The 27,832-nt window shown below is 36.6% G+C and overlaps 1 protein-coding gene and 2 non-coding genes across 7 annotated transcripts in view; all 3 read left to right on the plus strand.

Moving 5' to 3' along the window:
* NAP1L4 (nucleosome assembly protein 1 like 4) overlaps positions 1-27,627 on the plus strand; it is a 28,671-nt gene extending 1,044 nt beyond the window's left edge. Inside the window, exons 2-16 of one of the 5 annotated variants that reach the window (XR_008465891.1) lie at positions 3,024-3,055; positions 4,309-4,370; positions 5,904-6,003; positions 6,947-7,088; positions 7,194-7,280; positions 8,830-8,955; positions 9,690-9,761; positions 13,341-13,480; positions 15,297-15,442; positions 17,023-17,045; positions 17,695-17,814; positions 18,109-18,138; positions 19,453-19,530; positions 20,700-20,737; positions 26,348-27,627. Coding sequence is in view for 3 of the 5 variants with exons in the window: in XM_054198125.1 (XP_054054100.1) it covers positions 3,024-3,055; positions 4,309-4,370; positions 5,904-6,003; positions 6,947-7,088; positions 7,194-7,280; positions 8,830-8,955; positions 9,690-9,761; positions 13,341-13,480; positions 15,297-15,442; positions 17,023-17,045; positions 17,695-17,814; positions 18,109-18,138; positions 19,474-19,530; positions 26,348-26,386 (1,176 nt within the window). In the remaining 2 variants the exon portion in view is untranslated. Of the gene's footprint in view, positions 1-843; positions 885-3,023; positions 3,056-4,308; positions 4,371-5,903; positions 6,004-6,946; positions 7,089-7,193; positions 7,281-8,829; positions 8,956-9,689; positions 9,762-13,340; positions 13,481-15,296; positions 15,443-17,022; positions 17,046-17,694; positions 17,815-18,108; positions 18,139-19,452; positions 19,531-20,699; positions 20,738-26,347 lie in introns of all 5 variants that reach the window. The other 4 variants (XM_054198127.1, XM_054198126.1, XR_008465892.1 and 1 more) reach the window with 4 other exon arrangements.
* On the plus strand, positions 7,497-7,624 carry LOC128909696 (small nucleolar RNA SNORA54). The gene has a single exon (XR_008466471.1). It is a non-coding gene; the product is annotated as a small nucleolar RNA SNORA54 (small nucleolar RNA).
* On the plus strand, positions 10,956-11,076 carry LOC128909697 (small nucleolar RNA SNORA54). Its single transcript, XR_008466472.1, has one exon. It is a non-coding gene; the product is annotated as a small nucleolar RNA SNORA54 (small nucleolar RNA).
* Positions 27,628-27,832: the final 205 nt, after the last annotated feature.

Here is a 27,832-nt window from a genome sequence, read left to right on the forward strand (position 1 = left end):
TGCTTCTAATTTTCCTTACAAAACGTATCAGACTATTATGTTTGTATCTTCCCACAGGGTTGCAACCCAGCAGCTCTAAAACGGAAGTCATAACTTTCCCTTCTGATTTGTTGTAGTTGCAAAAAACAGTAACAGTTGTGGGTAGAAGTTTCCTGCTTTGTATTCTAGTTGTGTTTAGAAGGTTTGTATGAGACATAGGCTTTTTTAGCAGAGGACGTTTATTCTCTGTATACTTGTATTTATGAATATGTCTTGCCATTAAATGTACAGATTTTTCTTTTAAAATTGTATCCGTCAGGGTATTGCTTGTCCTTATAATGAGCTTTTACGCTCTTAGCATGCTTCAAGTTTACTGTTCCCTGCTGTTTTAAGTGACTAATAGTGTGTGACATCTATGCTGGACAAATTGCAGCAGCCTACTTTGTAGGACAAGTGGTTGATGTAGTCCCCTCTTTCCCCAAAGCTTCATGTCTGCATTAGTTATTTGAAAACACTGAACTGTCCAGAAGAAACAAGATATGAATTTGGCCTCTTATTGGTGGTGGTAGTGGTAATAACAATACCTTACACTATTGTTTTCTTGGAGTTCTGATAGCCTTAAATTTGAAGGCTCAGTGCTTTGCCATTGTACTTTTTCAACTAGGTGCACATTTAACTTTTCTCTCTAAAATCACTTTGCTCTCCCCTCCCCTGCCCTTAGCAGCTTTTACCAAACAGTTTTGTTAGTAACTCTGCAACAGCTAAGTCGTTAAAAGACAGCCGTAATGCAACTGGGAATCACAAGCTGTTTTGTAAGAAAGCTGCTTCTAATTATTTATTTATATACTTCTTTTTACTTTTTAGTTACCGAAGGAACAACTTTGAGGAACGAAACAAGACTTAAAGTATGTATTTGCAGCAGGGAATGGTGCCTCTTTGTTGTTGTTGTTTCTTGTTACTTAGGTGAATGGCTTTTGTCGGAACATGCCCAATTCATGTCTGTCCCAGTGGAGATTAATTCAGCTGCTATTTAAAAAATTATTTGAGTTACGGGAACTCTATTCCATGTTTTCCGAATACAAATGAAGATGGAATGAGATGTAGTTCCCTGCAGGAAATACAGCACAAACAACTGAGCAGAAGAATTCGTATGTGTAGTGGATTTTTTCCATTAGCTCTGTCACTGGGCCTAGCTTGGAAGAGACGAGTCTTTGAGGCTAATTTTTAAGTAATGCGAGGCTACATTTTTAGTTGCTTACTATTGCTTCCTCGAATAGTGACGAGGATCATATAACTTGTTGGCTGAACTCTGGTATTGGGTCACTTTGCTATGTCTTACCTTTTTAATTGTATCTCTTTTTTTACTGCCTTCTGTCTCTATGGAAGGAAAGACTTGTGTATGCTCCTTTACTTCAGCTGTAAGATAGTAAAATTCTGTTTTACTCTAGCAGATGGTTGCTGGCATTGCCACTTTCTCTTCTTATGCTTAAGGAAAGAATAAGTGTTTGCAAATGAATGTGCCTGGGTTGCTGAAATAGACATGGTCTACAAGAAGCCCCTTTTGTTTGTTCCTAGACTTAATCCATAGGGTGGGCTCGTATGCTTTTTTTCATAGATGTTAAGCAGCTTTACTTCCTCTGGAATAATCTAAAGTGTACTCTGAGTATTTCTGTAAATGAGCAAAGCTTTTCAACTCTATTTATGTGGCTGTGAAAGTGTTGCTTTTCTAGCTTAGAGCAGGAATCAGCATTTTCCAGATGGCAGAGTAGATGCAATCTCTGGGCCCTCTGCTCTGGCAGCCGCTCAAGATGTCATTAGCACTTAGGTGGTTCTTTGTTAGCTGCGTATTGGAAGCTGGGCTAAGGATGAGCCTGCTTGGCCCTATAGAATCTAAGAAATCAGACCTGTTGACTCTTATGAATGATGGAAGGTATTTTTTTATTCTAAATTTGATTTGCAGACTAACATCTGCTTTCTTGAAAGCTCAATAGTGGAAAATATCAGCTATGTTTCTGTATGATATGTAGTGATTACTTTGATTTGTGATGAACTGTTTAGAATAGGGGGAAAAAAACTTGACCTGTATTACTAAAATAGATGTACAGGCTTGGATATTTCACCCCAGTAAGGAAGTAACAGCAAAATAAGTTAGGCAATCTGGCTTCCTCTGGTTTCTCAGGAGGGGTAATTTAGACCTTGGGGGCTGCGGTAGCTGTGCTAAAGTTGTTTCCAGTCATTGCTAGTATCAAAGACTTTAACTTCTGTGTTTCCTCTTTTTCTCACTCCCAATAAATAAATTCAAGGCAAATCTTTATATAGAGGATTCTGCCTTCATAGATGTTAAAAACCTTTCTCCTGGTAAATCATTTTCTTGCCTTCAGTGTTTTGTTTCTCTTTATCTAGCAGCAGTTCTAGGTTGTCATTCAGTGTAGTGCAGCAAAATCAGTGATTCACAAAAATAGCCCTGATTAGCCAGACAGGTGAGGCATGTTTTTCTGCTCCGGTGACATAAGAAAAAAGTCATTCTGAAGTTGTTGTAATTCATTTGAGCTTTCATTGTTTTCAGATCAGACATAGTAATATAGTATATGCAGAGATTAAAGATCATTATTTACTGTGATACTGTCTAAGAAGTAGAAAATAATATATTTCTGTATTCTTTGGCATGGTATTTTATTTTTTTAATAGAATGCAGAGCTAGTCTAAGAAACTGTGACGCTTGTCTTCAGACTGAAGACTTATTATCTGGTAGAAATTGATTAACATCTGGAATACTTAACAGGAAAAAAAGGAAGTTTAAAAAGGGTTAGATGAAAGCACCTAACAGACTGTTTAAAAACCATGAGCAAGTTCCAGTTTTTATTGGTTATTATGGAAGCTGTTTACTTTACTGCAAGAGATTATGCATGATGAATTTCTTAGCAAAACCAGCAGCTGTTAATTTATATTGAGGTTTTAAACAATGGCTTGTTCTGTCTTCATCTTCTATTGAGGTAAACCAATTACCATTAAAATATTTTTAAACACTGTATTTCAACTTGCAGGTGGATACAGGCACACAGATGGCAGATAACAGGTATGTTGGACTGTTTTCTTAAAATTAAATCAAGATTGTTAGAGCCGACTGCATGTCTAGTCTTCTGTGGGAAAGTATTTTTTTACCTATGAAAAATGGATTACCAAACTTGGATAAGAATGAAATGGTAATATTTTGCCTACCTAGACTGTGTGTCCTTACAGCAAGGCCATAACACTCATTTGGTACAGGAGAAGCTGAGATTATAGTGTATTGAATACAGAATTACTTTGTTCTTGGGTTAACATGATTTGTGTTCTCTTGATTTGGTTTTCAGTGTTCATATTTAAATGTTCTAAAGACTTGAAGAAAACACTGATCCTCAGTGTTTTTCTGATCTGTATGATTAAAGCATGCAAAAGGCACTGTTTTATTTTCTAGTTTTTATAGCAATTTTGGAACAAGTAACAGTATTAAACTGGTATAAATACATACATGATGCTAGCCTTTCAAGGCTTGCAGTGCACCAGGGTAAGCTGGATAAGCTAGTCTATCTGGTAACTAATAATACTCATTTGCATGTGTGATAGCGTTTTCTCCTTTGTGTCCGAGATAGGGTTAATTTCAGCAATACCCAATCTGTATTTTGCAACCTATAAACTGGCAGGGAACACAGGGAATGCTTGCTGGCTGTTGACTCATTCTGGGCCCTCTCTCCAGCACAGGAAGTGTGATGGAAGAAGGCATTGCGGCAGGGATATGGAGAGGACAGGGACATCTCTTTTTAGAGCAGAAGCAAACGTTTTTGCTGTTAATGAAAACAACTTGATATAGACATCTGAAACAAAGAGCTTCTCTCATTTATCTTCCTTTCTTACCTATATCCTTTCTCATGTTTTTCTTCATCACTTACACTAAAAGGATTTCTTGTATTTTCACTTGTGAGTAATAACATTTTCCTGTCCAGAGCGACCCAGTATGGATGAAAGGCCAGCCATTTACTTAATGAGATTAATTTATCTGTTGGTGTTTTTTGGTATGGGGTTTTTCTGTTTTATTTTGGTTTGAGGGGCTTTGGGGATTTTTTTTGCCTTTCTTTTGCGTCCTGTTCATCTTAGGAGAACTAGTTCCATATCCAAACTTTTAAGTTTTAGAACCTTGAAGACGTAAAATACGTGTCCTTTAGTGGCATACTTGTTTATAAAGCTTGTCCTGTAGTAAACACTGAAAATTCAGAATACTTTTGTTCTCAAGTGTTAACACTTTTGTAAGGCGATGCCTTTCTTAATATGTTACACTTTTAATTGTTCTAGTAAAGCAGAAGATAATGCTTCAGATTCTGTGGAGGCCGCTAAAAATGGAAGCGACAAAAAAGGTAAGAACAACATAGTAGTAGGTGACATTACAACGGTGGAATAAACCTATTGCCTTGTTTATTGAAGCTTCTTTATCTACAGTTCCAAAACCTTTACAGTAAAAACTACAGGTGTGTTCACTATTGAAAGCAAAGCAACGGTTTCTAGACTAACTCTTCACTCTTGGGTGTTTTCCCTGTTTATCACAGCCAAGAGCAAAATAAAGGCTATGTGATAATATTTTTGCATATGTTGTGCTTCACTATTACATGAAATAACACAGTAGACGCTTGCAATAAGGCCTGTATAGACTAGCTGTTAACAACATGTAATCTTTATCAGCGTAATTATTAAAATTAGCAGTCCTGTATGTATACTAGTTCTTTACTGTCTTGTTTGTAGAAAAATACATCTTTATAATATATACTCTTGAGGCCTTTATTCTTCATTTGGGTGGTCTACAGATTACTGCTGAATAATGCTTTTCAAATTAATGTTTCTGCATGCAGAAAAACTGCAGTTCCATTGCTATTAACTTGAATGCTCAAATTTCTAAGTTACAGTGAAATGGCTTTCATGTATGTGGTCATTGAATGTTCTTTAGGTCTCAGTTACTTTTTTTTTTTTAAGAAAGCCTTTGTCGACCAACAGTGGGAAGTCACATATAAACTGGTAGATGCCACTGAATAATTCTTAGATCAAGTTGGATTATGAAAAAACAACCACCACCACCACTCCCAAACAAACAACAAAATAAATAAAAAAACAATACACAAACCCACCTATATAAAGGCTTCATGAAGTTAGTGTGCGATATGCACACTATTTATATTTTGTTTTTAATGTCTGGAGAGAAGAGCAGTGAGAAAGAATGGAAAGATTTGAGAGGCTAATGTCTTTCCACTATGACCACCTGTGCAGTTTTTAGTAAGGATTTTTAACTCTTAACCAGAAGCATTTTAGTTCTGACATCTTTTAAAAAAGTCTTCTGTGAACTCTTGTGATGACTAAGGAGTCTTACAGACTGTAAAAACGTCTTGATGTGAAAAATTAGTAGTTGTCAAGGAAATGGTTGTAGTGCTATGCTGCTTTGTTGTAGAATACACAAAGTGTTTGTCCTTTCATTTTTTTTCCAAGAGTCAGACTAACTGGAAAACACTTCTACTAATGTCTTGGAAGTATAATTCAGTGGTTCTCTTGCAAATTTTTATGTGGCTTATGAGCTACAGCTAGTATAGAGGGAGGCTAGAGAAACTCCTGGTTTGCACTAAGACAGGATATTTGCTTATGTCATCAATGTACCACTTGCTTCTAAAAGCAAAGATCTGATATATTTGCAAAGAGAAAGATGTGTTTTCTGTCATTGTCCGATTTTATCTTTCTGAAATCTGATCCTGAAGTAATTTTGCTTGAGCTACTAATTAACTATAGTGGTGGTATTTGGGATTTGGAAAATAGTGAGTATTTTTGTGACTGCTGTGAGATGCACAGTATGACAAAAGTGCTATAAGTATATTCAGACTTATTTTACAAGTGGGTTTCTGTCTTCATAGAAAAGCTAGCAGACCAAGTGATGCAAAATCCACAGGTCTTGGCAGCTCTACAGGAACGTCTTGACAATACAGCGCTTACTCCTTCAAGTTACATTGAAACGTAAGTATAGGGCATAATAAAATTCTTGAAATACTGAAAGCATAATAGAATGTTATTACTATATAATTAAGGTAGGAAATTGGAACAAATGATTCACTGAGAAAAATGGTTTACTTGCTGTGATTCATAGTGCCCTACCTCAGGAAGGAAGAGTCAAGTTTTAGTTCACACAAAATTTCAAACAGAACTTTGTCCAGTTCAGTATTTTCCTTGGTGATTATTACTTTGGTTAGAAACAACTCCTCTTGCCCCCCTTTGTTTCCTTCTGTGGCCCTTATTCTGTCAGAATATGTGCTGCATTGACTGATTATTTCTATAAGGTTGCTGTCCAGGATGTAGTGGAAAGTTGAGGACTTGTAAATCCTTAGTTTGAAGCTTAGTTTTATGTTAACTGTAGAGTAGATTTAAACTTTAAAAATTTGCCTTTAGTACATATTCGTGCTTTTATCCTTTAGTAGGAATATCTGGTAGACCTCTTTTAAAACTAAATATAAATACTATAAAAAGTTTTTTTTTACCTGAATATGTATAAATGCTTAATGATTTAAAGTACAGATGGGCAGTGTGTACTTTTCTGAGTATCGTCCATGAATCAAAACTTGTCCCTGTAGAATGCACAGTTCTTATTTTTCGTAGATGGATCCACACAACTCAAATCTCAAAGTTTAGGTGTAAGCAAAGGTATTAATTTCAGATCTTTGAACTACACTGGGAGGGTGGTGGACCCAGGGAATGGAACAGAAGATAACACCTTTGAGAGCAGCTTGAATAGGAGAGGATTCCTTCAACTTTTTGAAACATGTTTTGAAGAAATATGTATGTTTGACACGAACTTTTTCTATAAAAATTGCATTTAGTTATAAGCAGCCTATGTCACAGTGATAAGTTAAATAATGCTGAGGCAACTACCTTTTAACCTTATGAGAATTCTTTTGTTTTTTAGTTTACCAAAAGCAGTGAAAAGAAGAATTGATGCCTTGAAACAGCTGCAGGTGAAATGTGCCCATATAGAAGCTAAATTCTATGAAGAAGTACACGATTTAGAGAGAAAATATGCAGCACTCTATCAACCCCTTTTTGATAAGGTGGGAAGACTATGTGTATAAACTTTGTTTCCTTCTAGCTGAGTCAGTTCTGTTTGCGTGTATGTCACTTTATGTTTCAATTACGTTGTTTTTCTTTTAACACAGAGAAGAGAATTTATTAATGGGGAAGCTGAACCCACAGATGCAGAGTCAGAGTGGCACAGTGAAAATGAGGAAGAAGAAAAACTAGCTGTGAGTACAAGTTGAGAAGTGAACTACAGATAAATCAGATCTTTCAGAATTTATTCCTGTACGGTGTTTTCCATTGAAAGACTCATCTTCTGTAAATAAAGGTTTTATCAGTAATGTGTTATTGTGATGAATATAGTTAATGTCCAGTGAAAGCTTTTAAACTTTTAGTTTAGCCTTTTTTCAATTTTGTAACTTGAGTGAATTGAAAAGTTGCCTTTGCACTGTTCGTAACCTTTTAACAGTATCTGTCTGATAATGGGTTCCATTCCAGTGCTACATGATACCCCAAGATAATAGAAGGCTGGCTGTTTGTCTGCCTGTCCCCTTTATTTTGGGGGACATAACTAGCTTTCATTTTCATAAATACAGAATAGATACACAGATGTCACCTAGTCATAAAATGGAATTTACCTAATAAAGTGTGTGCTGGGTAGTGGATTATTACTTGCCTATTGAGTAGGAGCTACCTAGATTTAGGAGGGATAATAAGATCTGTAGGCTGCCTTTTATTCTCCTGTCATCATTTTTGGAGGTGTATACTCATGGCTTGCTGCTTTTTCTTGAAGTGACCTACTTACAATGCTGTGTTTGCTGTTCTGTCAGGTTTTCTTTGAATTTTTTCCTTGTCCCACCTTCCTTCAGTTTCCTTTGGATGCTGTTCTGTATACAAAGGGAATTGTTCTCTTTGTTTTTACTGATCTCATGAGATTAGCATGACACAGTACACTGCGCATAAGCAAGAAAGGTTTGTTAGGCTTTGTGTAAATACAGCATTGACAGGGCCGTGTTCCATGCAACTGTAAGATCAGAAACATGTCTAAATGGCAAGTAAACTGCTTCTTCATATTCTTGGCTAGTCATAACCCAAGTAGCTGCTGTTCAGAAGATCTTACGTATTTGCTGCTCTCTAGTGGTGTAAAAGGAAAGGTGCAATACAACTAATTCAGACCGTGAATTTCCTGTTTTCTGGGGGGATGGAGAAGTGGCTTAGTCATTCTTTTTTTGTAACGTTTGACATCAGTTATGCATAGGCAATCTTGTATCACAAAAAATTAATAATTGAAAACAATGTAATAATGAAAAAAAACCATGAAAAACAACTCTACCAAGTATTCTGCAAAATTGGGAAGCTAAAGCTGTGTTTCGGGAGACAAAGTTAAATTTGAAATTTTTAAATGAAACACTGTAAATGGCACATGAAGCTACAGGAATAAGATGAATAGAAAAACAGAAACGTATTTATGTTTTTTCTGTTTGTAGAAAGATAGAAATGTGGGGGTTTTTATTATTTCTGTTTGTCAAGTCAGCGAAACTGTCACTCGGTCTGGTTAATTTTTGTACAGAAGAATTCCAAATGAGTTGAATGTAAATCTGAATGAAAAGTATATATGTTTAGTTGTGTAAATAAATCCTGTGTCTCTTAACTTCATTTAGTGAGGGGGAAAAAACAGTGTAAATTTTGAATGTGCCTTAAACACAGCTTCAGAGATGGCAATATATTTAGAAGCTGTGATTTCATTTCTTAAACGTTTCTGTATTTGTTTCACAGGGAGACCTGAAAAATGTAGTAGTAATAGAAGAAAAAGCGGAAGGAGAAGAGACAAATGTCAAAGGAATTCCGGACTTCTGGTTTACTATCTTTAGGAACGTAGATATGCTAAGTGAATTAGTACAAGTAAGTCTCTCCTGTGAAAAGAATAACTTCTGACGTGTTAAATGAATTGGTACTTTTTCCATTTAATAGAGAGTGCTTGTGGAATGTGTGTGACACACCAAATCTTTGAGTCCTCATAATTCTTAATATTATTCCTGAAGATGCTTGGAAGGCTAGTGGTGGACAAGTAGAACAGCTGACTCAAACTGCTAAACACTGTGTGGATTGTTCAAGAAATGATCTTGTAACAACCTTTGTAGATACTAAAAAGCAAGCTTATGTACTGCTTATGGACTGCCTATGGTCCATAAAGGATTTATTATTGCAAGGATATTATAAGCATACCCATGGATTGGTAGAATTTGTCTGAAGTGCTGTATGTAGTTTTGCCCTCAGTTATATCAATTGCTTTTAGTGCTGTTAAGGAAGACTTCCCTGAAGCCTGTCTTCCTATGAATCTCACCAGCAATAAATATCCTGAATGAAGTTATTTTATTTTCAGTAATGGTCATGCAGCCTAGCATTGTAGCAGCTTTATTTACTGAAGAGGAGGCCTAACAATTGAGAATTTTACATGTGGTATTTGGAACTACGATCAAGAAATTTAGATCCAAATCTGAACTTTAGCTGAAATTGTCAAATGATTACAAGGTTTGGTTCTCTTAAGAACAGGTTGAACAAGCAAGCTAGGTTAAAATTTTGTTCTTCTAAATATTGCCTGCTGAATAGGCATTTCCTTTTTTTTTTTTTTTAAGGAATATGATGAACCAATATTGAAACATCTGCAGGATATTAAAGTTAAGTTTTCTGAACCTGGACAACCTATGGTGAGTTTTCTGTTTCTCATACAGATTGTAGTAGTGAAGTGAACAGCATTTCAAAACTTTGATTCCGTTCTCTTCAGCTGGAATGTGTTTGGGGGGGTTTCTTTCTAGGCTAATATCTTCATGCTTTGCCTGTTAAAGACTTCAGCTTTCCTGACCCTGTGCTCTTTCATCCTTAGCCTGGATACCTCTGACATCATTGTAGTTTCTAGATGCCAATTCTGGCTCAATTCTGTCTTGTTTTCACTTTCTTTCTCTCTCAAATTCCTAATTAGCTACTCGTACTAAGAAAATTACATGGCTGCTTTTGGTTCACTTGAAAATTAATTGTGGAAAAAAGTCTGGGTGCTACTTACTATATCAAATATTTCGCAAAAGAGATGTGACTTCATAATATTAATCAAAAAACATGATGATTGGTACTGTGCCTATTGAAAAGGATAGAAAAATTTATTAGGTGGTCTTTTAAAAGTGTACCTAATGAGTGATTTTTAAAGTACAATTTTGCCTTTTTTTTTTTGGAAATTTTCTTGTTTAAGTTAAGCGTACAGAAACAGGTACTGTCTTTGAAAAGAAGTTGTTCTGTTGCTTATCTAATTCACGCAGACTATATTTATTCCTTGAACTCCTTTTGAGGGCAAGACAGGGAGAAAGATCCTTTCTTTAAACATCATCCTTGTGCCTTTTAGCCTACATCTGGTGGTTTTTATTTTGTCTTACGGAGTTGTAGTCTTCTGACAAAGTCTAAAATAAATGCAAAAAATATTTCATTGAAGATTCACGTAAGAAAGATGGAAGGACTCTCTTAAAGTACCTTTTAAAGGTTAAAACAGATGAAGCAAAGTTTTTGTTTTTTCAGTCCTCATCTTTCTCCTATTGGTAACAAAAAAACTTGAGCTGATAATAGGCAATGGGAGTAGTATGGACAGAGTTAAAATTGGGAATTAAGTTCCTAAATATTGCTGTGGCTGAAGGAGGGGATATGAATTTTATGAAGAAAACAAATTGTTTAAGCACAAGGTGAAGTCGTCTTAGAAGTTGGTGGGGATTTTTTTATCTTGAAGCTTATCTATTCAGTGGCATTTGGATGATTTGGGAATAGTTGTTGTTGTCTACAGCATTTTTGTGTTCTCATTCAGCTTTGTTTTACAGTACCTTAGGTTGAAGAACTGCTCTTAAAACACCAATTACCTTGTCTTGCACTGTTCGTAACCTCTCGACAGCATATTTCTGTGAATAGGTTCCATTCCAGTGCTACATGAAATCCAGTAATGGAAGGCTGACAAATTCCATGTCCCTTCTGTATTTGGAGACAAAAGGATGCATTCTGAACTACTTGAGTGAAACCTGTTGTCCAGTTGTGTGTGACTGTCTTGCCTGAAATTCTCTGGCTATTGAAAACTGTTGCAGCAGTGGTAGCTTCGTACTGTAAAAAGCTCACATAAGTGCTGTGTAATAAATACACTAATTCTGCTGGGGATTAGGTTTTGCAATGAAAAGACATAGGTGATAGTTAGTAATTTTCTGATTTACCGTTGATACAAAGTGATTAACTGTAGTTACTGTCCTCCAAAAGTAAATTTACTTGGCTATAGTAATGGTGCTCACAAAGTTCTGTTTGCTATAGCCTGTATTTATAAACTTTATCTGCATGAAGTGTAAGCGATTCCCTTGCTATTTGCTTTTATTTTTTTATAATCACGTGAATAAACTTGCATATATTTGTATAAATATAATTTGTACTTATATAACATGTCTGTTTGGACATCAGGATCCTTAGCTAGCATATTCAAATGTGGATAACGCATCTGGGTCTGACTTAAGTAGCTTAAAGTAAGTAAGTTCTCTTTTTTTGAACTTCATGAGAATGTCTCATACTATATGGGAAATCTAGAAATACGTGCTACTAAGGTAAGCTGATATCAAAAGCAAAGATATCCAAATGAAGACTACTGGAAAGGTTATTGTAACTCTTCAAAAAGTCTATGAAACTTAAAGTCTCTATTATTGTCTCCTAGTCATCGGGTATGGAATGAAATACTGAAATGCGGTCTCTGCAGAAATTTTTGTCTTGCTAGTCCTTGGGATCCTGCATGTTAAGTAATGCCGCTGGCTACGTATTTATAACCCCAGTGACAATTTGTGGGATTATTTGGGTGTGAATGTTAGTCACTGGTAGTGGGTAAGCTAAGTTAGTAATTCATCCCCTGAGCATGTTTGCCAGAGAGACTTGCCTTAGCTGAAGACAACCTCTAAACCATACTGGCTATCTCGAATTGCTTTGAAATGGAAGGAAGTAAAGCTGAAATAGGCTATGTGAAGCCAGTACAGATATTCCAGTACACATCTGTTTCCCAGGGGCTTCCTGAAACTGTGAGCATGTGAATTGGGAAGTCTGCTGTTGCCACCAGTCCCCATTACTCCTTGACCACTATCTTTCCAGATTTCTGTCACAGGAGATTCATGTGGTCATAGAAAGGAGATGGTGCGAAAAGACTAAGGGGCCTTTGGGAGATGAGTGAGAGATAAATGTCTTTGACAAAGAGGCTGCTGTCCCAAGAGTTACTTATCCTGTCTGCATATGGTGGATGTTTAAAAAGAGGGGAGGCCAAGACAGACTTGAGCGATGACAGACCATTTTCTGGTCTGAGTCTGAAGAGTGCCTGGGGAAGTATATCCATGTGCTATGCAACACGTGGTCTGAAAGGCTAGTGTTTTTGGCAATTAGCAGATCTGTTTTACGTATGCACTAGGTCTAGATCTTGCAACATATTGCCAGGTTAGTAACCTGGCAATAACATGCATAACAGGTAACTGTTATGCACGCTGTGGCTGTGCAGTAGATATGGTAATGTTGGGGATTTTGACTTTCAGCCCTTCTGTGGTGTTGAACTGACCTGCCAAAGGAGACTTTTTCATCCTTCAAGTAACTAAAGCAGTGCTGCTGTAAACCTGATTCCCCTGTTCCGAGGCAGTTTGAATTTTGTTTTACTTTTAAGTAGTTCATAATTGATCCTGAGTGCAAAGTGGGCACATAAAGCATTGTGCAATCAGTTTTTGAAAGCTTTGCAGATTTGAAAAGTGATGCATTGTTTACGCTGTGGGTTTCTGTAACTGGAGCCTTTTGTTTTCCATTAAGAAACTGAATTTCTGCAAACAATTTTCAGGTACCAGAGGAGGGGTGAACTCAAATGTAAGCAGAAACACCTGCTTCAGGCTGTATCCTGTTAAAACAGGGATGATGACTAGGCTTCCACAGAAAATTAAACCAAGACTTTTCTCAAAGTACTTACTTCTGTGGTTGCTTTTAAGACGGCAGTTTTATGTGTAAAGGTGAACAAAATGTAGTAGACTATCTGCTTAGAATTTGAATGTTGAAATTGGCCAAGGTTGCTCTAGCTTCTTGCGTGTTCAGAATTGAACATTCTTCACTTCTTCCTTCTGATGTAGTTTGAAAGATATGTTTGCCATCAATTCACTTTTTTTCCTGTATTCAGAGTGTGATTTAAGGTAACTCTACTGATTCACTATTTCAAAGATAAAAATTAGTGGTAACAAAACTATAATGGAACTTTCTTCCAGTCTTTCTCATTAGAGTTCCACTTTGGGCCCAACGACTACTTTTCTAATTCAGTCCTGACGAAAACGTACAAGATGAAGTCAGAGCCAGACAAGACAGATCCCTTTTCATTTGAAGGACCTGAAATAGTTGATTGTGAGGGGTAAGGAAAACTTGAAATTCAAAAAACCTTCTGAAGTAATAGTCCATATTTTCCAGATGCTGCTTTCTCTTACTGTGGCAATGAAGATAAAATAAAGCTTTTGCTGACTTAAAAACTGGGATTTTTTTTAGGGATGATGGTGCTCTCAGGCTCAGCATGCAGAAATAACAGATATATAGGTATAGATCCATTTCAATGTAGTGTACATTTTAAATCTTAAACCTTTCAAACTTAGTAGATTGTTAATGAGGTAAGAAGCCTTTTACTTCCAGATAATTGGTTAAATTCATTTCATTTGTTACATTTCATAGACCGCCCCAGTTCTCAGTCTGATAAGTAGTCTCAGGGTATGCTGGACTCTTGTTCTTTCAGCCTGTTTTGAGGCTGGAACGCACTCGCCGTGCAGTTTAGTTCTGGCAATTGTGGCTGTGTGCTTCCAAATGAACTCAGAATGCAGCATTTTTTTAATTTTTTTTTTTTGGCAAAACATATTCAGAAACAGATTGGGGTGGTGAATTCTCATCTCTGTTCTGGAAGTCTAGTGAGTTGGACACCACGTTAGACTTTTTCATTCTGTCTAACCAAACCCATTCTCTTCCAATCTGTGATCTCTGCTCTGTAACCAATGTTCAGTGTCACACCAGAGCACCTTATTGTCCCTTTTTTTAGCTTCCTTGGTGTGGTGTGTTTGATTGTTTTTTGTGGTTTTTTTTTCTTTTTGCCTCTCCTTCAAGGATGGGGTTGAGGGTTTTTTTTTTGTTGTGGTTTGTTATTTTTTTTGTTGTGTAGTTTTTTTTGTTTAACCCTTAAGGAATGTCGGATACTTGCTGTCTTGAAGGTACCCTGGCAACCTCAAAACCTTTTGACTTTTAGTGCTACATGTTAGCTTTTGAATAGAGTATTTACACACAGCAAGGCAAAATGTCTACTCGAATGTTCAGTGAAAGTTGTGCCTAAGTAAAAGGGTAGTGCATTTTGAAGAAAACTTTAGTTAATTCCAGCAAAATGTTTTCTGTTTAAGTCTTACAGAGGAGGAATCTCTTTCTAAAATTGCTGGTAGGTCAAACGTTTGATTTCGGTTCATGTTTCCTGATGAAGGTTATAGATACTGGAGTAAGTAGAGCAGGAAAACATTTTTTCTGTGACTTTATACAGGTTAACTATAAAACTCTTGACTTTGATGATTTATGTATGGGAGAAGATATTTTGAGGCACTTAAGGGTTACTGTGACACCATTATTTCCATTAGAAGAGAACTAGCTGTGTTCACCACTCATTCTTTGCCATGTGCAGTTTTGGGTAAAACTACAGGTGGATGGAGAAAGACTCTTAATTGAGATAAAAGTGTCAGTTTGCACAGTAGCAGAAGGGAACTGAAAAGTAAGCTCTTTCTAGCTTGCTGTACTCGACTGCCAAGTCAGTCTCAGCGCTGTTCTTTGGAGAGCTAAAATGTGCCGCCTCTTGGCTACTCTTTGTGCATTTATTTTTAGGGTAACTGGATACCGCTTTGACCTGTAGTGAGGGGACATAACGTATTGTTTTCTACTAGTCTGACTGTTGGAAGAAAAATTCTGAAAAAACTATTTAGCTTTTTCATTTAGGGTAATATTTGATATGTCCAACATATACATAGTCTCTAGCACTACAGTAGGTCTATTTGACCTCTTGTCAAGTAGATTAAGTTGCCAGTGTGAGTAAAACTAGCTTTAAAGAATGGTAAGCGATCTTTGCCTTGATCTTTGTTGCTCTAATGCTCAGTTCCTTATTTTTGCTGATGTCTTGTGTTAAAATACTGTTTCCTGCATGTTGTCTCTAGGTGTACTATTGACTGGAAGAAAGGAAAAAATGTTACAGTTAAAACAATCAAGAAAAAACAGAAACACAAGGGTCGAGGCACAGTTCGGACAATTACTAAACAAGTACCTAATGATTCTTTTTTTAACTTCTTCAGCCCAATAAAGGGTAAGCTTGGAAATCGAGAATGTAGGATTCTTAAAATACGTTGTGTTTTATTTATATGTATTTGTATTTATACAGCTTAAACCTATAATCTGTTTATGCTGTTGCATTGTATGCTTTCTTCTTACTAGAGGAAGATAGCAAACTGCAGCCCATCCGAACGAATCAATTCATTCTGACGTTATTCTGTAGAATTTGGCCATTAGGTGTGCTGTGTAGACAGGATTCGTAGTATGGGAAGAGTCTCATGTAGAAGAATCTCCTAAAGAAGTTGACTTGTTTTACCACAGGATGGCTCCGTGCATCAATTTGTGATTTTTAATATGTAAAGAAATCTATTCCAGCGTTGATCAAGTTATAGCATATTGGTTTCATTTAAACCTTTGTGTTAAGTAATGGAAATTCCTGTGGTTTCTTCTGTGATTTATTGGTGTTCCCTAATGCTTGATACATAACCTTCTTAATTTTCCTAGTTATCTAATATTAGGTGTGTACTCACACATTTAAAAAAATTCAGATAAATTCCAAAATGTTATTTCTTCCTGATACATCTCCCATTGTACTCTTTTTTTTTTTTTTTAAACACGGATGGAAGAAGCAGTTTTACTTTGTGGACTTCAGAGACGTACTGAACAAAACGGACATTAGTTCTTGATTCAGTCATGGGCTATTATGTATTACCTGTCACTTCTAAATACCACTGCAAATCCCTGTGTACATGGGGATAAGAAAGAAGTGATAAGTATTTCCGAAGTTGGAGTTTGTTTGGTACAGACATGTCCTTTAACTTAAACAACTTTGTAATTTTTTTTTTATTCTTGTTACAAGTAGTTGCTGCTTTCAGAAAGGGATGGAGGTTTGTTTACCTCATGGTTTTACATTGTTTTTTTAAAATATGTAAAGGACATAACTCTGGAGGTAGCTGTGTAAGAAAGATAAGAATATGGCATCTGCTGGCATTTTCAACTTGAATAGACTGAGCCAAATTATCACTTTCATAGTTGGATCACAGTACCATGGCACCTAAGTAGAAGAGGGAAATCTGGTTTTGGTTGGGGTTTATTTGGGTGGTGTTGGTTTTGGTGTTGTGGGTTGTTCTTGTTTTTTAACAAACCAAAATAAACGCCACCCTGTTCCTTACTGGTTACAGTACAAGGCCACGTCTCAACAATTGCAAATTCATGACAAAATGTTAATCTACTTGTTAGCATCCATGTTCAGGGAGAGGAGCAGGCTCATAGTGGTCTAGCAAAATAAAGTAACTGTAATTACAACATTAATGTAGAAACAAAATGTGTTGATCTTTGAGGGGAGAAATGTGATCTACATGCCTTCTGAACGCATCTTTCTATTTCCTGTGCGAAAATCTTTGATGTCAAAATGGCAGCTTTGGTGCAAGTGCAATTTAACTTAAGGTGAATCTGAATTGTCTTTAAAGGTTTAATAGTTAGCTTCTGAAGACTTCATAAACCCAGTGTTCTTTGGTATGAGAAGGTCTTTATACTATGTTTTGTCATTTTCAATACTGAGGTGGGCTAGACTATGCAAACTTTCCTTAAATTTACTGTGTTTTCTTTTTGCAGTGTCTGGTGATGGAGAGTCATTGGTAAGTTTACATTTCTGAAATTGCATGATAGCTCTTTTTTGCTAGACATACCTTTTTTGCTAGACGCCTCTATAGTGACTATTCAGGTTATTTTATTAAGTATGTACTGTGTATTTTTATTGTTATTTTTGCTTTTGACAAAGCTGAGCTTCATAGTGATAAAATGAAATATACTCTTCACTTCTCCAGCTAATCCATTGACATTTTGCTGCTATGTGTCTTGCTGATCCAACACATCTATAATGATCACTGTTGGGAAGAGGTCATTGTTTTCTCTACTACTGTGTGGCTGGTATCTGATTTTTAAAAAAAATCAATCTGAAGCTTTCTGAACAGTTCTGTAACTTCAGGGACCAGAACCAGCAAATTCTATATGAGCCTTTTTAATAGAAGGTGTTTCAGCAGGCCAGTAGCCTGTGTATCCAAAGTAGGAAACTTTTAAAATAAATCTGTTCTGCAAATCTGGCTTTTGACTTAGAATATTTCTTTTATTGTTACGAAGTTAAGTATACTGACAGTATGTGTGACCTGAAGGTTGATGTTGATGACAGTGTGATGTTTCTCAAACCTGAAACTTCGAAATGCTTTTGTTCGATCCTCTGTAGCACATCACATTTTGATAGAAAAATCAAACTGACTTTCTTTACAGGATGAAGATTCAGAGTTTACTTTAGCAGCAGATTTTGAAATCGGACACTTCTTCCGTGAAAGGATAGTCCCTCGTGCTGTGCTTTATTTCACTGGGGAGGCTATAGAGGATGATGATAACGTATGTATGCTGTCAGCGATTTTGTTTATTAGTTACCATGTAGATAGAAACATTCTTCTTATCTGATTAAACTACTGTGTCGTATTAGTTACGTGAGAATAACAAAAAACCTGAATAGATACCTGTTACTTAGGAACAGGAAATAATTATTCAGCTTGCTATGAGTTGTTAAATCTTTGCTTCTGGAAGCATCTTAGTTTCAGTTACTGTGTTTGAATATGTTAGACCTATTACTGCAGAAGATTTTATGTTACTATTAGTAGAGCTAATAAAAATCTTGGGTTTGTTTTTCAGTTTGAAGAAGGTGAAGAAGGTGAAGAGGAGGTGAGATACATACTGTATCTTTTATAGATAACTAATTACCTGCTGTGTTCCAGAAGTAGCCCTATATGGAGCAGAAAATAGTTGTTCATAAATGCTCTTGTGTATGATACTTCTTCCCAAAAGTTTAGCATTCCTGAATTACAAAAATCTAAGGCTGTTTTTCCTCTTCACAAAAGTTCTTTCTGCAAGAACACGTACCTATTTATTTTCTAGTATTTTGAAAGCTGTTTTCTAACATGAGTCAAAAATTAAAGATGAGCTTTTTTTCTTGAGTGTTACATGATAAGAACCTTCAGTCTTATTTTTAAATAACTGTTTCTTAAGCAATAGGGGAGTTCAGATGTCAGCTTTTAAGTTGTCATAAGCTTGAAGACTGGGCCTTCCTAAATGTGAAGTAAAAAAGGGAGAGCATGCAACTGCTCAGGATAAAGGCTTAATTCAAGCTGGAATTTTTAGTATACCAAGAGCGCTGGCCCATTTACAGTAGTTTTGGATGAATACAAACATACTGTGAAAGGCTTTGCACAAAACCACTAAATGATACCACACTTAAATGAACTAATATGCTTTACAGATAATTATATTTTTATTTTACTGCTTTTACCGTGGTGTTCTTGCTAATTGCTTAAAAGTACATACCTGACTGTCATCAAGTTCACCATAATAGAGTACATCAGAAGTTAGTGAGCTGGTGGGCTGATGTGGGCTGGCAGCCTTTAGCATGCAGTCTCTCTTCTCTCTTTGCCAGTTGCAGTATGGACACTTTCTTATTTTTTATTTTTTAAGCTGGGTCTCGATATCAAGTGTACATGTATTTCTGATCTGTTTCCAGTGTCAGATGTTGGCACTGGATGTAGGTGTGTGTACAACGGACTGTGAAAGTACTGCGAAATCCTGTCCAGGACTACATAACCTGTCCACAGTAATCCAAATAATTAGAGACTCTTCGGAAAGAGGTCAAAACAAAGAACAAAATTAAACACATATACTTATTACCAGAACTGTAAAATTCCAAATAATGTGTTAGGTAGAAGTTTAAAAAAAAAAAAAAAAATAAAAATGCTGGGAGACTGCAGCAACTTAGGTAGGAAGGTTACCTTAAGCCATGCTGAATCTCTTAAACATGTGTTTTAAATCTTCTTTTAAAGACTTTACTTTTAAGATTTTGAAGATGCTGAATTCTTTTAAGTCAGCCCAAGTATTGTTAATGTTGACATCTGAAACACTCTGGAATACAGTGGTAATATCATTTGCTATTTTGTTTTTTCTCCATTACAAAAAGTTGCACTTTTAACCTGTTTTAATTTCTGTTAGTTTATCTCTATTTTGTCATAGGAGTTGGAGGGGGAAGAGGAGGGAGAAGAAGAGGAAGATGCAGAGAGTGATCCTAAGGTAAGGATTTTTGTGTGCTTAGTCGTAACACAGACTATAATCATGAGCAGTGTAACTAAGGCTATGGTAGTTTGTGAAAAAATTAATACATCACTAAAAAGCAAGACCTACCCTTAGCTTCTGACGGCAGTGTTTTAATCTTCTTCAGCACTCAAATTGCTCTTAAAAGTTAATGTTTCCATAAATTGAAAAAATGTAGGTTTTGCCTTCCAACCTGCACCAAGGAAAAGATAAATTCTGAACTGTGTGCCTTTACTCCTTAATGTTATCTCTGTGTAACAATCATATATATTTTTCCTTTAGAAAGGTCTTATTTCAAATATTCTTGCGGCTGGACTTCAACTTAGAGTTAGTCTGACAAGTCTCAACTAGCTTGTTTATTTTCTTTTTCTTAAAATTGTTCTTTATTGGTTGTCCTGGTGGCTGCAGGTTAGGTTCCACATGTCTGTACTCAGCTAGAAATCAAAAAAAGTTAGTCCCCAACTTTGAATTTTAAACTTTGAGACCTGGTTAAAAATGCAGCCTTAAGGGTTAGTGCTGCTTCTGATAGGTATTTTTCAGTCTTTCAGTCATGGTAAAGTTAATGCTTCCTTTTAATGAAGCTGGGACAGTGATGACAGACTTGTGTTCATTTAGTTCTTAAAACATCAGCTTTTAATTTTTTATAAAGGCACAGATGAAGTGAAAGGCATGTAAAACTGCTTGATCTTTGGATGAAAGTCTTAACAGCAGCTTAACATGTCACTCTTGTGAGGCAATTTTATATACATCATCATATCACTAGTAAATGCTTTTTTTCACCATATCAAGAATTGAGCTTTTTTTTCTTTAATGAGAAATACTGTGTACTAAAGGAAGTCTGTCTTGTGGAAAGATTGATCAAACAGGTTTACAGTGTCAGAAACAAGTATTCTGACTCTGTTTTGTGGGATAAAAATGTAGTGGTGTACCTGTAATGGGAAAAAGTGGGACAGCTGAGAAAATGTTAGTTCTGAGTCAAAGTGTATTTGTGCTAAGTGTCAAATATCCTTTTACAGGATTTGGTATTCTGTAGGGAAAAAAAAAAGCTTAAGGTATCTCGGAAGGTTGTAGTTGTTGCCTCCTGTATTATTTTGTACATTTCACTTTTCATTCATGCTGACAGTTCCTTTCAATTTTTTCCCATTTAGGTATAATTTAAGTCTGTTTATCATTCATACATTTCTAGGTAAGGTGGAATTCCATTCATACCTAACTTCCAAGAGTCCCATTTGTTGCCATGCAATGTGGTGGTTTTTTCTCCTAGGGTTTTCTGTTTTGGTTTTTTTTGTTTGTTTGTTTTCTTGTATGGGGAAAAGAAATGGGGGAATGGTGATGTCAGAGTACAGGTTTTATTAGTGAAAAATAGAAAGAAATGTGTATAGAGATGAATGCCTTTAAATCTTATAATTAAATCAGATTTTTCAGAATGACCTCTCTGCATTCCTGGCATAAATTCTGCTTTGCCTTTGTAGCAGTCAAACTGTATTTTGTATACACTTGATGCATACTGAGATTTGTCAGTCTTTATTTTTCCCTTGTTTCTGATTTGATGTCGTCTCTACGGTTTCTAGCGTACTTGCAGATTATTTCTTAAATATCTCCTCTGCTTTTCTTGAGAACTCTTGCAAGTCATCAGCTTACTTAGTATGTCTTTCCCAATATTGTTCTTGTTTATGCTGCCTGACAAAGGCAGTCATTCGCTCTTAGAGGCCGCCTCTTGAGCTCTCATGATTCTGAACATATTTAAAAGAAGAAAAAAGTTCCTTCTATTGTATAGTCATCTTCCACCTTTCGTTCCCACGTCTCATGGAGAACAATGCCTGCAACAGGCTCTGTACTTTTTCCCCTTGTATTTTAGGCTTGTATCTCCCCCCCCGCCCCACCTTTGGTTACTTAGGAGGAGCTGTAGTCTTCCCAACTCGTTCCCTCTCTGCATAGATAATGCACTTCTTTGCCTTTGTTAAACTCAAAATTGAGCTGCGTTTTAGTGTTTTTTCTATTTTATTTCCAATCTGATATGGTTTGAGAAGCCAGCCACACTGCCTCAACATACTTGCACTGTTCATTCATTCATTCACCTGCAGTGGTAGAACATCCATTTCTCGCAACAGCTTATATGTCATCCAGCTGTAATCTGTTACACAACTGTCTTCCTTACTTGCAATTAACGATTGTCAGCCACTGGCTTCAGTTTTTCAGGTCAACTTTGACTTCTGTTTTTTGTCTTTTAAGACTCATACCCCTGATCCAGTTTTCCACTCCTGTCTATCCCGTTTTCTGGCCCAGTTTCTCCCTGCCCCTTGCCCATCTTTGCCTTTCAGTTCCCCCTCTACTTTTCTTGTATCTAGAATAGTTTTCCTTTTCACAGAAAATAATTGTTCTTTTGGTCTGTCTTTCTTTCAAATCCAACTTCTCTTCAGTCACTTCCACATTACGTCTTCCTTTATTGTCATACTACATTTGCTATATAAATGTCAACGCTTCCTGCTTTAACTTTTCCTCCTTCCTTCCTCTCACTTCTGTCAGTTGTAAGTACATCTGAGTTGCAGTTAGAATCAGGTCATTATCATCTCTTGCACAAAGCACTTAAGCTATTTATAAATAAGTTGTGGCTTTGGAAGACTAAGCAGATGATTGGAAGTTGCTAAGAAAACAGATAAAGTAGCTTGTTTCCTTTAGTATGTTTTTTTTAATGTGCTTGCATGCCTTGTTTCTTCAGCTGCCTTTATTTCACCTTACTAACACTAAGCTTGAATTGGAGTAGTAGCTGACAAGGTAATATAGAATGATGTTTTGAATTATGAACTAAAGGTGCTGTGGGGAGAGACTGCATGTGCTTCCAGGTGCTTAGTCTACCTTTCAAGTAACAGTGGCAGAAGGTCCTGTTAGCGGCAAGTTCATTTTCAGAACCTTTGAAGTGTTCTGTCCAGTTATGGAGGAGGCAGTTCAGACCACCTGCTTGCTTAGCTCCAATTAGCTCTGAGTTTACTTCCCGTGTTTATATTTTATATCCTTGATGATATGATGATCAAAGATAAGATTTAGCTTTAGGACCCCTAACTGGACTGTTCTATGGTAGGACATTTGAAATACTGAAAGGTTTTCTTCCCTCTCTGCTGTAGAGGACATCAGCTTTAGTGCCTACTGCCTGCATTGGTCCCACTGTTGGCAGCAAAGTCTCTTTGGGAGTCAGATGAGATCTTGATGGGCTGCCTGTGCCTGCACAGCTGCTTTAGTGGATGGGTAGCTTCCCAAAAAGTAATTTGTAAAAGTAAGGAGGTAAAGGCTCAGTTGCTCCTTAAATCATGTAGGAATGTGTCCTGCCTAATCTGTTTAAACATTAAAGATAACTAGAGATTCGGTGTCTCTTTCAGCATAACTTTATGTGAAAAAGATCTGGTTTGAAAGGATAAATTTCTAAGATAAATGGTATGGATACTTTGGACTTACGCCTCCATCCCCTAGGACACCAGATTGGGTGGACAGAAGCAGTGGGCTATGTGTATGAAAGTAATGAAAGAAATACTACTTCAGACCTGCTTTTCTTCACTTTAGCCCTATGATCCTGCAAATTTTAGATTAAATTCCCTCTTCAAATTTGGTGCATGTCCTCTATGTCCATAAGCAGCTGATGCAATTTAGCTGATGCAATTGCTGATGTCCGAGCAAGTGGTCTGTACGTAACCTAAGTAGCTCAAATTCCTTGCACTGTTCTCCTGGGTAATGTCGGAAGAAAAATGTTCATGTCCATTGTAGCAAGAGTTTTGGTGGGTTTTTTGTGTGTGTGGTTTTTTTTTATTCTGAGCAAGTGATGCGATAAATAAGAGGCAGTGGCAAAAAGGCTTTATATTGATGCTTGTTAGCAAAAGAGGAAAAAATAGGTGGGAGTCTCACTTATTTAGCTTGTATATCTCCATTGGAACAGTGTCTGAAACTGGAATCAAAGGCCCAGAGTAGTTTAAACTCCTTGTACAAAATAAGTAAATATTATTAAATACTTTAAAGACATAAAAATAAACTCATATGAAAAGTTGTAGAACTTTAAGTCATTGCTCATGACTTCTGTAGGTAATCTCTTTATGTCAGAAAAAATTCTTACTTGTCTCTGTAGTGCTGGTAGTGAACTTTGTGTTTGCTGCTAAATGTATTTTAAAATAAGGTGCCGTTCCTCCTTATCTTTGCCGTTAAAGTCTCTGTCTTTATGGCCTGGCTGATGATGCACTTCACCATTTCTAAGATATGTTCTGAAGTTATTTTAGGGAAATACAGCATGAATGGAAATCTTGCTAGGATGGGGAGATAAATAGTGCAGAGTCTGTCTAAGGCCAATAAATGGATTGGTAGTGGTTGGCTGACCAAATCTCACCAACCATCTGGACATCATGGGAAGAGCAGGCTCAAATTTAATAGCCTTGCGTGAGGGAGTATGGAGGTAGTGTCTCGATCACACAGATTGGGGTCTGGTCCCTGATCTTACAGGAGCCGTTAGAGGCCAAAGATAAATTTGAACATGCATGTGCCTGATGGGGCAACTGTAACTTGAAGAACATTATGGTCATCTACTTCTGCTCTTGTCATCTTGGGCTTAGACTGAGATACTTCTACGTGAGGCTGACAGGCAACTGAAGACACTATGGAGCTCATGTGCTGTCTTGCTCAGCAAGAGCAGTGCTGTGCTGTTGAAATGGTGGAAGAAAGAGTATTATGTCGGAATCTGGATCTGAGATACTGCCTTGTTACTTAAGACCTGCATAAACACTTTATATATATATATATGGTCAAGATAGATATGCCCTCAATTGTAAGCTAAAAATAGCATAAACTAGCAGTATTTCTCTCAAAATTCTCCAACAACTGACTCATATCCGAGAACTCCTTAAACTGTATTTTTTTTTGTCTGAGAGTAGTAATGAACGCTGAAAGGCCTTTAAGAAGGAATGCTGTAATCTCTGTGACTCAGTTTTTTACAGGATAAAGACTTATATGCAATAATGATTTAAGTGTTTACAGAAATACAGAAGTATAAAGAGAAGACACTGAAGTTTATTAGAAAATATAACAAGGGTTTTGGTTGATCATTAAAATTTGGCTGAAATGGTTGCAGTGGTCAGCCTAAGTGTGTCTGATATAAATATAACAGGTGAATAGGAAGGAAGGAGGGAGATGGAAAGATTTTTAAAGTACTTTCTAAATAATCCAGTGTGTTTTACTGGATTGTGGCTCTTTCCCAGAATGCATGGGGTAGGGGAAGTGATGCTGTGCGCTACTCTGTGGCCATGTTCAAATACAAAGCAGTTATAAGAAAAATTGATACTTTTGGAAAGATTTTTGATAAAAACGTTGCTGGTTTTTGCCTGCATCTGAATGAAAAGGAATAGCATGCAATATATTAGTAGGGCAGTCAGAGGGTTTGTTTTTTGAGAGAGAGAGTGCTATTTTTGTGTTCTGTGTAAACATATCCCTCTCTTAAAGAGGGCATTCATGCTGTATTTAGTCCCAGATCAGTGAAAATGAATTCATATCAGTGGTATTGGGAGTCCCAAGCAGATGAGAGTGCAAAGATGAAGTCAGCCAGATTTACTGGGAGAGGAAAACCACGAGGAGGTCCGAAAGGTCTTTGGCATATCTGTGCAGAAGAGACTTTAATCTAGACTTCCAGTAGGAATGATAGTGACCACTGTAACCCTAAAGCATTTTAGGAGAGGAAGAGAAAAACAGTCTGGGTTTAGTGCAGATTATCAAGGGCAAGATTTATGATAAGGAATCTTAGTTGCACCTGTTCTTCCTCACCACAGGCAAAATGCTTGAGTTGTCTGAGCTTGGGGTCACTTGCTGTATAAGGAACTCTTGCATGTTTGCTTCTTTTACAACATCTTCTTTAGGATAGTTACTAACAAACATTTTATTTTGCAGTCAGTGACATTCAAAGTGTCATGTTTTATACTTGTATTTTCTTTACTAGAATTCAGCAGGTTTCTGACTGCTATTTTTTTATGATAAACTATATTAAGAATGGTAAAGGGAGAAGCAGACAGGGTAATAAATTCTCATGCTTTCTAACAATCCTGTTTTACAACAAAAAAAAAAACCCAAGAAGTGCAGTGTAAAACCTGAAGTTCTTAGTTGTTTGAGTACTTGTTCTCCTTCCCAAATACACTTCCTGTTGCCAAAGGGGAAGTTGTTTTACTACTTAATGAAGGTGTTTCTACTTTTACATGTTCAGATTAACATGGGGACTTCTTGCCCAATGTGAAACTGTTGAATAGTTACCTGCTGGTGATGCAGAACCTAGAAGAAATCAACACATTAATTACATTTTTATCACCTTAGCAGAAAGGGCAATGCTTCTAAGAAAAAACTCAGACGTGCTGCAGAATAAGCAGCCTGCCTTCCTCCCTCCTCGGGCTCAGTGAGGAGGTGGCAGTTAGTATACTGTTAAACTGTTTTAATAGGAACTGAAAGTCAAATTGAGCCTCTGGTTGGGGGGAGTAGAAGGTGGTTTGCTTTCATGTTTGTTTGAGCCTTGGCCTACTGGACGGAGTGTAAAGAATGCAAATGTAGATTAGAAATAGTATGGAGTACCAAGCAGTTGTGGGCGGGGGGGACCCCAATAAATATGGTGACTGCTGTTCAAAATTTTATCATCTAGCTTGAATTTATATGCAGCTTTTTTGTACATGTTAATGATACCTCTAGCTAATTCAGACTGCATAGCCAATGTCTTTTATTCATTTAAGTATTTTCTTGTATGCCGTTTTGATTTTTAACCATATTTTTTCTTTTTCCCTTTATACAGAAAGATTTCAGCCAACCTGCTGAATGCAAACAACAGTAATAAGGAAATACCACTTGGAAGTGATATTTGAACAACTTGTAACAAATATTTGGATACCTGGCCTGCAGTTCAGGATATTCCATCGCTGCAGCACAATCTTATTAACAATGCTTAAAATTAATTTGTTTTAAAATGCATGATTTTCACTAACTTTTCTTTATTGCTTAACATGTACAGTGGCAACTTCAATGCATCTGGGAAATATGAGGTTTAAATAAAGCACACTCTACAGCCGTTGGTACACTGTAGCTAAGTATGTCAGTAGGCCTTTAGAGCCTTTCGCCCTATGCATAGGGGAATAGTCCAGACTACCAAGTGAGGATTATCCATTTTCTTGTTAAACATTGAAAATTGTGGAATAGCAATGTGCTGAGAAGCTAAAGTAAATGGATTACATGTATGGTAGCTGAAACAGATAGAGCAATATGACTTTTTTGCTAGTTCCCTTCCCCCTTTTTTTAATGTTTCTTGCAACCTACAAATTGAACTAGTGCTTGAGCAGCTTTAAATGTCATATTTATTATCTCAGTAAAACCAATTGAATTGAAGTAATTTTACTTCATGGAAGGGGGTGTCATATTTGAGACTTAGTTGTTCATCTTACTATTTATTTATTCATGTTTGTAAGTACTTTGACAGAATTAGTGCTTTTTAATAGTTTTTAATATACTTGAAAAATCTTCCTCTTTTGCATACAATATGGGTACTTGTAAAACAAATAATTTGAATTGGTCTCAATGTAGTAATCTAGACAGAAGAAACAAACTTGCATCAAAATGACAACTCTTCTGGATGAAGATCAAAATGCAAAGGCCAAACTGTTGCTGTTAATGGAAGTGGGTTGCAGCCAAAGAACCAGGAAGTTTCCAATAGTCTTACTGCTTAGTGTCCAGCATGGAAGGACTTTTCACTCTGAACACAGAAATTTATCAAAATTCAATTCAATAAACCTGAAGTTTTGGTGTCTTACTGGCAACACTGAAATTACTCCATTCCACAATTTGTTTTATTTAAAGCTCTGAAGTCTTCAAAACTACCTTTTGTTGTGTGGCACTTCAGGTACACGTTTCTAGTTTCAACATCCATTGCCAACCTCTGGCAGCAGTTGAATAGCAGCTGTATCAACACTGTGACCAGGCATGTAGAGTGCTCCAGCCTTACCTGACACATTTGTAACTTAATACGGTGTTTTCAATTTGTACAGAATAGATAGAATATTCTATTAAAGTTGTGAAACATGATCATCGCTCCTGTCTGGTCCATAATGCTTCCTAGCTTAAATGAGTATCCCTTTGACTTCTGGTAGTGAACGGTGGAGTGTTTAAGGCTGTACAGCTCTTGTCTAAACATCCTGATACTTTCTTTTGTGGTCAAAAGCCAAAGAAAAGGAGCCCTTGTAAAAACTGCATTACGGAGTTCTTTGGCGTAAATCAGAACAAACTTGCT

This window comes from Rissa tridactyla, chromosome 4, assembly GCF_028500815.1.
Source record: "Rissa tridactyla isolate bRisTri1 chromosome 4, bRisTri1.patW.cur.20221130, whole genome shotgun sequence".
NCBI lineage: Eukaryota > Metazoa > Chordata > Aves > Charadriiformes > Laridae > Rissa > Rissa tridactyla.